This window comes from Parus major, chromosome 13 (genome assembly GCF_001522545.3).
Source record: "Parus major isolate Abel chromosome 13, Parus_major1.1, whole genome shotgun sequence".
Taxonomy (NCBI): domain Eukaryota; kingdom Metazoa; phylum Chordata; class Aves; order Passeriformes; family Paridae; genus Parus; species Parus major.
Window position 1 is genome coordinate 6,369,397 of NC_031782.1, and position 10,985 is coordinate 6,380,381.

The 10,985-nt window shown below is 59.2% G+C and overlaps 1 protein-coding gene across 2 annotated transcripts in view; it reads right to left on the reverse strand.

The window, feature by feature from the left end:
* Positions 1–10,695, reverse strand: part of SYNPO (synaptopodin) — a 22,512-nt gene extending 11,817 nt beyond the window's left edge. The window contains exons 1-2 of one of the 2 annotated variants that reach the window (XM_015642137.3): positions 10,525–10,695; positions 2,691–3,457 (exon numbers count right to left, since the gene is read on the reverse strand). In XM_015642137.3, coding sequence (XP_015497623.1) covers positions 2,691–3,165 — 475 coding nt within the window. In that variant the 5' untranslated portion in view covers positions 3,166–3,457; positions 10,525–10,695. Of the gene's footprint in view, positions 1–2,690; positions 3,458–10,343; positions 10,498–10,524 lie in introns of those variants that run through there. The other variant, XM_015642138.2, reaches the window with a different exon arrangement.
* Positions 10,696–10,985: the final 290 nt, after the last annotated feature.

The following is a 10,985-nucleotide window of genomic DNA, read 5'->3' on the forward strand; positions in this document are numbered from 1 at the left end:
CTGCCGGCACTGCCCCTGCCCGCCCCGACAGACCGACCGAGCGGACGGGACGGGTCCCTCCCCGCCCGGCCACTCTGGCAGCCGCCCCGCCGACCCCGACGTTTCTGCTCCGCCGCTTCTCGTCCCGGCTGGGTCAGCCCTGAGCCCGCTGCGGGACGGGAGAAACCTGGACATCCCCTTACCCAGCTCCCCGCATCCCCTTTCCCAGTCCAGGGCATCCCCTTATCCCATTCTGGGGCATCTCTGTCTCCCAGCCCTGCACATTCCCCTTAACAGTCCTGAGCATCCTCTTACCCATCCCGGGACACCCCCTTACCCACCCTTCACCCTGTTTCACTCCTCCCCCTCGCAGCACCTTACGTTTCAGACACTGCTGGGGGTGTGGGGCCTCCCCTTTCCGCAGTTCCCCAGTGCCTAAAGTTCCCAGGCACTTGGGGGGAGGCAAAAATCCAGAGGCAAAAACCCAGAGACAAAAACCCAGCACGGATGTCACTGCTCTGGAGACCTCTTGGAAACAGCATTGAATCCCTTCTGCCAGGGCTGGTCTGCTCCCAGGCACAAGGGAACCGCAGTCCTGGGCAAGATGATCCCTGGGGAGCCACCATCACCTCCCACCTCTACCACCCAGCTGGGGCTGCAGAGCTCCCTGGCTGCAGGTGAGACCAGCCTCACCCCCTTCCCATGCCCGTCCGCACCTCAGGAAGAGCTCTTGGCTTGATTTTTGCCTTTCTAATTTCCTTTCTTCCTGCCCCTCTGTGCTTTTTTGTGCTTTCCTGGTTTTTGAGGGAACCTGGTGCTGGCTCTGCAGCCCCCAGGGAGCGAAACCTTCCATTTATTTGCACACCAGACAGAGAAACCAGTCCTTCCTCCTGCATCTCCCAGCCACTGCCTCTACCCGGGGCTCCTGCGCTCCCCAGCCTGCCCCGAGAGGTGCCAACCAGCCCGGGCCGCCGTGCCGGATATCGAGAGCAGCCAGCCTGGCCTTGGGCTGCTGGATGGGGACCAAAGGGGCACCTGGGACCCGCCTGGGTGGGTCCACACAGCTCAAAGTGGGACATGGGTTTGGCTCCCTACTCCCAGGGCCAGCCCTGCACCTCTCTGGGTGTGGATGGATGCACCCTCTTCTCCTGAAGAAGCTGGAAGAGGTGGGGGTTCCTGTACCCCATGGCAGCTAAAGAGAAGAGGAGCAAATCGCTGACATCTCCCAGGGATGCTCCTACAAGCAGCCTGCTGCAGGAGCAGCAGTAGTGCCACCTGTGAGGGCACCTGCCCTTTCCTCTCACCTGTGCTGAAGCAATCCTCTGTTTCCCAAACCTGCAGGCTGTTTGCAAGGTCCCAGAGCTGCTCCCAGCTCTCAGGACCCTCAGTGACATCCTGCCTGGAGGCTCTGGAAAGTCTGACGGGTCCTGCAGGCAGTGGCTGGTGGTGATCTCACTTGGAGGGGGAGGAAACGGGACAGACAAACTCTTTCCAACAAACCTGTTGAGTTACTTTAAAATTCCAGGCTGGCAGCAAAAGTGCTGGATGGCGGCAGGGATTAGGAAAATGCTGAGCCCGGACAGAGTCAGGCCTGACCTTTCCCCACCGCAGATCTGCCATCCCGGAGCAGTGAGAAACGGGAAGACTATTTGGGTCCATCTGGTTTGTGTGCTGAGCCCTGAAACACGATGCTGCCGGGGCAGCTGTGAGCCAAAGGGCTTGGCTGAGCTTCCCAGCCTGTGTCCCATCCAGGAGCCGCTGGTTTTGAGGATGTCTGACACTGCAAAAAGGCAGGGAGTGCATTCTGGACACCGGGTTCATGTCAAGCATCCCCAGTCGGTCCCACCCCATCCCACTCAGTCCTGGGGGCTGCCTTGGGAAAACCAGGCTCTGAGCTGGGCAGCAGCATCTGATAATGCCATCCTGTGGGGACAGGGACACACCTGCCTTGGCCCTGTGTGGCAGCTGAGATAACAGCTGGGCAGGAGAAAAATAGAAAGGAGCGTGGAAGCGGGGTTTAAAAATGGGTGCAATGCCTGTAAGAGGATGGGTTCTGTGGGAGCATCTCCCACAGGGAGGTGGGGCAGTCCAGGCATGGCAGCAGCCCCAGTCACCCTAAATATGAACCTGTGTTTGTGTCACTATGGCTGAAGTGACAGTCATGGGCGGAGAGGAATAGCTGTGGCACGGGGCCATGAAGGGAGGCAGTGGCAGAGAGCATTGTAGCGAGCAACCAGACTGAAATAAAGTGCTTAGTTTTTAAACCAGGGGCTGACAAAAATGGCCCAAAGCCATGTGAGGGAGTCTTGGCCAACCCAAATCAATGGAGGTGTCCCTGTCCCAGACAGTGCCACAGGAGCTGGTCCTGATCACTCTTGAGCACGATCCCACCAGGCCCCATGGCCAGGGTGAGGGCTGGGAACTCCATCCTGTTTATGCCCAACTTAGGGATGGGTTGAGTTCCTGGAGACAGTGGGAACCCGCCTGCTGCCTTCCCACCCCCCTCCCGAGAAAAGCCACAGATTCCTCCTTATTTTTTAAGGCCAGAGAGATCATCTCAAGCTAAATTAATCCCAGCAGCTCTGCTGGAAGCCTGGGACCTCTAACCCAGGGGAAGTCCTGCCCTGGGAAGAGCTGGGTGTTCTCACCAGGAGCACAGCAGTGTCTTTCTGGGGGTGGGGGGGACAGTGGCCAAAGGGGGTTTCTCTTACCTGTTTTCCTTGGCTCAAAGTCAGGGTTGATGAGGACCCGTTGGATCTTCACCACTTTCCACTCCTGGCTGGGGTTGTCCGTGGGGCTGTCTGCTGTCGGGGGCAGCTCTGGGGCAGAGCCAGAGCACTTGGGAGGGGCTGCAGGCTGCTCCACCAAGGCCAGGCTGCTGCCATTCAATGGGGGTTGTGGTGCATCCCCACTGAGCCCCCTGGGATCCCTCTGGCAGCTCCCACTCGGTCTCTCTCCCAGCAGTCCCATCTGTGCCTCCTGCTCACCTGGCTCGGAGGCTGGAGCATCCCAGAGCTGATGGCAGCTCTGCCCCCCTCTGCTCCTTCTCTCCTGCCAGCAGCCACTGTCCCCATCACTGTCCCCCTTGGCTGTCCCACGGACACAGGGGGGCTGCTCAGCCTCGCCAGGCATGGGGCAGCTGGGCTGGGGGTGGAGACAGAACTGCTGGAGCCTTGTCCTCAGCATCTTCCTTCACTGATTGCCTTCACTAGCACTCCATGGCCTTTCCAAACAGCTCCACATGGCCAGGGGGATGGATCCTCCCTCAGAGCATGGGCAGCACGAGAGGGAGGGCAGCCATGTGCCAGGCACGAGCTCAGCTTTACTACTCTTGCAGGCAGGAAGAGCAGGCAGGATGCCACTGGAGCAGGCAGGTTCTGGAGACCCAGATGGAGGGATGTGTCCAGGGCAGACAGGCCAGCCAGGAGGATTTTGCAGGAAATTCCCTTTCCCAGGCAGAGGACAGGCATCCAAGGACCTGTGTAAGGGGAAGGAGGAATGTTGAGGATGCTTGTGCTTGCACTGATTTCCGATGGCTACAGACATCGGAGCAGCTCCCAGCAACCCCAGCCTGAACTCCAGTTCCAGAAACAATTCCCATGAGGAAGGGCCCCCTGAGATGCAAAGCCCATTTGGAAATGCCCCAACCCCAACACCGTGCTCACCACCCCAGCACTCTCGTCCGTCTGTCCTCACCCTGGGGACAGCACCCTGGGGACAGCACCCTGGGGACAGCACCCTGGGGACAGCAGCCATGGCCCTGGCTCCCCTGGCTTTGCCAGCCCAGATGAGGCTGTGGGCACCCCTGTTAGTGCTCAGCACTGGGGCACCACTGCTCTGGAGCTGGGAGTGTTCAGTGAAGAAGCAAATCCCTGAGGATGTTGCTCAGGGTTATCAGGAACAAAAAAGGAAAATTTCCAGCATCCAGCTGAACTGTGTTTAACCATTGAGTGACTCACGCGGCGTCAGGACAAGCACAGACAGACCCACTTCCCTCCTGCCAAGCATAAATCCTGCTGGGATGACAAACCCACGCACCAACACAGATGAGTTATCAGCTGGGAGAGGGGGATGTCATCACTCCCAGGACAGGATATGGGTTATAGTGTACGGAAATTCCTGTGAGTCCTTCGCTCGCACAGCATCGCCCAGCCCTGCTCACAGCAAGGCTGGTCCTGGGGAAGCTCCTGCCCAGAGATCCACAGCACCCACGGCACATGGACCCTGATGGATTTCCCAACCTGAGGAAAAGGGGTTTCTGTTCATCCCAAACCCCTCCCTGAGTTATTGCAAGGTTTTTCAGTGAAATGAGAAAAAGCACCAGGTCAACATCGCAGGGTAAGCTCTGGCAGGAATACACCCTGTAGCTTCCTCGAGGCTCACAGCTTCTCTGCAACATTTTTCCTGTCCTTAGCAAGGTTTTTTGGAAAATAAGGCAGATTAGAAAGCAGGCACTCGGGCATTTCCCAAACACAAGGCTGCATTTTTTGGAGAATACCCAACGGAAATCTTCTGCCCTTTCTGAAATCCTTCCTCCTGCCTCTCTCTGCTGCAATTATTCAGCACAGATTTGCAAAGAGAACCTGAGGAGAAAATGTCAATGTTTCTCTCTGAAAAATAAATTTCACCCTCCTCTTTACGTAATTTGGGGGCTCAATAGTTGCAGGAAGCCACCCACATCTTTCCTTAGAAACATGGCAAGTAGTTGGAGCTGGAAGGAGCGGGCTTATCTCAAATGAGGACAAAGAGAAAGTTGCCAAAAATAGCCCCAGCCCAGCCTGGGTCGGCAGAGAAGCTCCCAGGGTGGGTCTGCATCTCCCCACTCCCATTCCCTCGCCCTATCCCTCCGGAGCCGGTTTCTGGGGCAGCACAACTCATGTCCATCCTACACCGGAGCCGCCTTGACAATTTGCTGGGGGAGCTGGTGCTTCCCTGAAAACTCTTCCAGCGCCGCCCCCTTCCATTCGGGAACGCTTTCCACACACGGGCATCTCCTGAGAGCGACGCCCACGGCCCCGGTGCTCCCCAGGCAAACCCAGCCGTGCTGAGAGCCGGGCAGTGGCGTTCCCCAAGGACACACTGCTGGGACAGGGCCACCCACAGCACCGGAATCCTGAGTCAGGATCTGCTGCCTCGCTTGGGGCACGGCAGAGAGCAGCCTCCTTCCCCCCGGGACACAGCTCCTGGGCTCTACCAGCAGCACAGGAGGGGAATATTTATGAGAACCGTGGATCTCTAGCAAAAGCTGTTAGGCTGAGCCTGTCTGTTGGAATACCAGCCACATAGGATGTGTGTATATGCCTCGGGTGCATCACTTCACTGTCAAAAACAAACAGCAACACCAGCCATAGCCACAAAACCAGGCTGAGATAGCCCCCACCTGCAAACAAAGGCTGTAAAGAGGGGTGAGGGTCGTTTCAGGCACCATTTCAGGGGTGCAGCTCTGGAGGACACCCAAACTGGGCACCAGTGCCCAACTCACAGTCCCGAGAAGCAGCTGCTCACCGTGCCCATCTGAGAGGCTCCTCATGCTTCCTGATGGCAACAACTCCCTACGGGAAGCTGCAAAATGGTGCTGGGGAGGGAATAACAACAACAAAAAATCCTTCAATTCACAAAGTGCTGAAATCTGGCAGCAAGGAGACCTTTTGCTCAGCTTCTCTTCCTGCCCACTCGCTGGCGAGTGATGCACAGCCCCCCCACCTGCCTTTCTCACACCCTGTCACCCTCCCCTCCCGCTATTGAAAAAAGGAAAACTAAAGTTAACTTTCCACGTCCCACACAAATATTTTTGGCAGGCGTTGCTGGCATTCAGGCTGCTGAGCCCGGGGGAGACAGGGTCTGCAGAAAGTCTTCGTCTCCATCTGCTCCCGGCTGGGGGTCTGCAGTGCCTGGGCTGGTCTGTCCCAGACACAGCGCAGGGACAGGAGGTGGCAGGGCTGTAAAAAATGGGGGGCACCTCCAGGACAGCCCTGGGGACTGTGAGTGGCCCAGCCACGGGAGTGCCATGTAGGGGGGGGCAGATTCACACCCAAACTTTGGCTCTGTCTCTGCTCTCCCGTGTTGTTCTCAGCCACATCCTTGCCCCATGCTGGGTTTTCATCACCATGAAACGAGCCGGGAAGGGTGCGAAAGCTGTCCCCAGCACAGCGGGGCTCTCGGGTTTCCCCGGGTCAGGCAGCGGGTCGCTGTCACTCAGGCAGGACCCTGCTGCCCAGACTTGCAGTCCCCAGGTCCAGTCACAAGATCGGCCCAGTCCCTTTCCAAAATAGCCCAGCCGCAATGTATACATCTGGGGAGCTTTACACCTCCCCTGTGCCAGCAGCTGAATGTCCCCTCGGGGGACCCGGGCACCTTCCTTCCCCACGTGGAGCCTTCTTCCCGTGGCGCTTTCCCTCCCTGTGTTTCTGTAAGGGAGCGCTGCCCTCGCAGCTGACACCGGAGACACCTCGGGTGTCACCCAGCAGCATTTGGCTGCCCTGTGCACACACACTCTCCCGTCTGCTGCAATCCAATATCCCTCCCAGCTCCCTGGGTACCCGGCCGTGCGGCTGAGCTGTGCTGGGGAGCTGATCTCCCCTGCACAAGGACCCTGCACGGCTGGGGCCAGCGTGGTGTCACCTGTGTCACCCCCACAGCCTCCCACGGGACAGCAGGGCTGCTTACAGCCACACGGGGATGGCAGCAGGAGGGGCACAGCTGGGATGTGCGGGATGGACGGAGGGAAGCCTTCTCTGACGGGGTCCAGTGCCCAGGGAAGGGGTGCAAGGGACGTGGGATGGATGTGATTGATTCCCTTGCCATGACAAGGATGCTGGCCCTCTGAGGAGCAAGACTGGGAGTGTGGACAGGCATGGCTAAGTCCTGGCTCCTGCAGGCGAGGCCAGGGCTGGCAGGCACAGCAGTCTGCAGCGTGCTGGGGAAAACAAAAGCCTTTTGCAGCGCTGATTTACTACCTTGACGGAAACCGGGATGGAAAAAACAACATTCCCGAATGCCTGTCCCCGTGCAACCCCTGCGGTCCCCAGCAGCCCAGCCCGCCTGCGGACACACGGGCAGCTGGTCCCGGCAGGTGGGTGCCCTGTGCCCTCATTCCCTGCCCACAGCCGCTGGGGAGAGGCAGCAGAAGGAATGCTGGGGATGACCACGGGGGCTGCGGGGCACCAGGGGAGCGGTCGTGATTAAGCAGTGAGCGAAACAAGGGAGGAGGAGGATGACAGTGGCATCCCGGCCAGCTGGACCGTGTCCCCTCCCTCTCCACCCCACGCTGGGAGGAAGGGCTGGATGTGGGCTGATTGTATCCCTCTGAACTGGTGCATGGCTCCTCACGCCAGCTTTGGGCTTGTCCCTATGGGCTCAGGGAGCAGGGAGCTCTCCCTGGGCAGCTCCCCTGGGAGCTGAGGGTCCCAGGCACTGGGGAGGGCTGGGAAGCAGGATGGAGAGCTGAGGAAAGGGATGCTGGCTCCTTGGAGGGCAGCACAGTGCAGGCTGGGCTGGATTTTGTACCCTGGCACAGCTGTTCCAACCCAGCCCCGTTCCACTCCTCCACCCCCATTCCCATGGGGGTTTTGGTCAGGTTTTGGTGCTCAGCACACCCACTCCCCTCCTCCCACTGCTCAGCCCACGTTCCAGCCCCAGTCTCCAAGAACCCCGATGTTCCACAGAGATTTGTGTCCATCAAACATCAGACTGTGCACTCCAGCCAGGCAGCGCTGCTCCTGCTCTGCCCTCCTGGCTGGGCTCAGAAGTGAATCTACCCCTTCCCATCATCCCTAAGGGGCCCATCTGACCTGGGGGTCCCAACCAGACAATCCTGGCAGCTGCCCATGCCCTGAGTGCATGACAGCCTCACGCAGGGCAGGTCCCAGCCTGTCCTGCCCTTTGCTCAGCCTGAACCCTGACCCCAGCTCCAGCTGCTGCATTCCAGGGAATGACAACCCCAGTCTGGCTCTTACAGCTGCCTCAAGCCCTTCTTCTCAGTGAAGTTTTGGGGAGCAAAGTGCCAGGTTTGCCATGTCCCACTTGCAGCCTGATGCAAGCCCAAGGTGTCATCATGGGGTGACCTTCCTCAGGGACCTCTGGCCCCTCCTGCTGTGGGACAGAGGGTGGTCAGCTGGAGCCTCAGCAGGTCACTGCAGGAAGCCAGGGATGAAACTGCAGTTCAGCCTTTTCAAGGCTCAAATGAAATATAAAAAGCAGAGAGGTCCAAAACAGAAGATGAACTGAAAAATCAAGCTCTGGTCAGTGTGGCACGGCTGTCCCCAGGACTGGCACCACCATGGCTGCAAAGTGAGCTGGATTGGCAAGGCAGGTTCTGGCAGCTTTGGGCTCCACACATCCCTGTCTGCCCAGGGCAGCTCACCTTCATCACCCATGCTGCAGGAACATCCCGGCTGTGCAGCCACCGGCTCTCTGGCACAGCAGGTCCCACACCCAAATTTCCCCTCAGAGCTCCAGCAGCAGCTGCCAGAGGGAGAAGGGAGGGCGGGCTGGCACAGTGGCGCCTTCACGCATTTCCCAAGCAATACCAGTGCACATTTCCTGGGAGAGGAATGAAGGAACTCTCACTAAACAAAATCCTGCTCCTGGAGGCGAGCACTGTGGGGATGGAGTCACCCCTGGATGTCAGATGCCTGCTGGTGGTTGTGCCAAAAGCTGTGTTGGGTGGGGAGGACAGGGCAGCATCTGCAGTGGTGTTGGGGTTCACCCTGCAGTGGGGTTGAAACTCATCCCACAGCCATGGGATGAGTGGGATGAACTTTCTGGCAGTGGAGTTACAGCTAATCCTGCAGCCTCACTGGCCCCAGGGAGCTCAGTCTCTGCAGATATAAAGCACAAGACAGCAACTAAGCAGAACACCCCACAGGGGCTTGAAAATCCAGTTTAAACAACCTCTGAGCATTCAGGGCTGCCCGAGCTGGGACAACTGACAGTCTGAGCATCTCAACCCCCTCGGGTCCAATCCAGGTTTAAAACTTCCCAGGTAATCCTGGGGGCTGGCCCAGCCACTGCTGGATTTCACAGCCATTGTCACATTGTCACAGCCCTGCCCAGGTCCTCCTGAACAGACAAATGAGGGGCCATGACCTGGGGCTGTCAGGATCAGGGCACGGGACCTGCCGGCACAAAGATCCAAGGTCAGTAGCAGACCTGACAGCTCAGCCAAGGTTTGCTGAGCCCAGCAGCTTTGTCCTCCCCACTGTGACCCCCTCCCTCCCCCCATCACCTCCAGGCATCCCTGAATCCCTAAAGCTCCCTGAAGAGCAGAACTGCGCTGCTAAGAAACAGGGAGCAGCTCCCTGCTGCCTCTCAGACCTGCAGCCCTGGCCAGTGCCTTGGCCTCCAGCTCTGATCCCAGGGAGGCAGGATGGGAACTGAGAGTAGAGATGGATGCACACAGCCTGGGAACTGCCAGGACCAGGATAAAGGACATTTTAACAGCTCAGTGATGGAGTACACACAAGATCAGGGTTTGGCCCCTCTGAGCCCCATGGGCAGTGCTCGGGTCTGTCCATGGGAAACAAAGAGCATCCCGGGGAAGGGAGTGTTTTCTTTCCAGACCAGGAAAGCAGCCAAACCCCAGCACATGCCCATTCCCAGGCCTTGGCCCCAGCGGCACAGCAGGCTGGTGGCCTTGGGACATGAGGTCCTTTCCCATGTAGCTCCCCAAGTTGAGACCCCAGCTGGTCCTGGCGAGGCAGGAGAGCAGCCCTGCTGCTTGCTGGGCTTCTGGGGGTCCCTGAGGCCAGGGCACGACCACCACCTCACTACTCAGAGGGGTCCCCAAGCCTTTTGGGATGGGGCTGTGTGTGTGTGTGTGCTCAGCAGTCTGACTCTCCTCCTGGCAGAACCGCCTGTGCAGTAGGAATAAACATGCCGAGGACACATCCAAGCCAGTGCAAACAGCCCCTGACCGAGCTACTCTCTCCCAACACTCTGTTTTCATTTCTCTGCTTTTTCCTCTCCTCTCTTAACCCCTTCAGGAGCCCTGGGGACCTGTGCCGGCAGCCCGAGGGGCTGCTGGAGCCAAACCCCATGAAACCCTGGGAGTCTGACCACAAGGAAGGGCTGGGACACCAATGAGGTTCCAGAGTCCCCTCAGGACGCAGGGCTGGTTTTGTTGCCCTCAAGTCGCCTGCCTCTCGTTCCTCTCCCTCTTCTTCCCCAGCCTCCTTTCCCCCCTCCAGAGCTCATCCTTTCCCCAACAGCTCCGGAGGGTCCTGGGGGAAAGGGCTGCTCCCCCTTCAGCTCCCAGCTCACCCAGCCAAGCACAGGCTGGATGCTGGCAGGGGGCTCCTCATTCTGGGCAGGACAGAGGAGCCGGCGGACACCCACCGTGAAGAAAGCACTCCAGGGAAGCTCACCTCCACCCTCCGCTCTGCCGGGAGCCCCCTCCACCCTGGAGGTTGCCGTGTTCGTCTCCTGTGACACCGCTCAGTCCCCACGGTCACCGAGAGCCGTGCCCAGCCAGCATCCTGCTGGCATGGCCACGGAGCCCAGGGAACCTCTGGTGAGCCCAGGGATGCTCGCACTCGCCGCGCTCACCTCTTTCCCTTCCCCTTCTCTGCCGTGGGGAAGTAAAGCTGGCTGCTTTCCATGTGCTCCAGCTAAGCCCGGAGGAGGTCACGTCCTCGCTGCCCCCGCTGTGCCCGGACCCCGGGGTCCCGGGCGGGAGCTGCGGCCGGCAGCGCCCGGGGCTCCTCGCCTGCTCTGCTCCAGCGCGCAGGGCAGAGAGAACGGGGGAGAGGGGAGGGAGGAGGGGAGGGGGGAAATGAAACTTTAATAGCACAGAGCCCCTTTTGTTTCCCAGCATATGGGATATTTCATACATGCTGAAGGCATTAACCACCTATATTCTTCAAGCGCTCGCGGCAGCTGGGAGCACAGCCCTGCGCTCAGCTCGGGGCACAGTGCCTGTCCTGGGGGGCTGCAGGCTGCAGCAAGACACCCCTTTGCCCTGGCACCCCTCTCTGGAAGCGGGGACACCCTAAATTACTGCCTGTAAA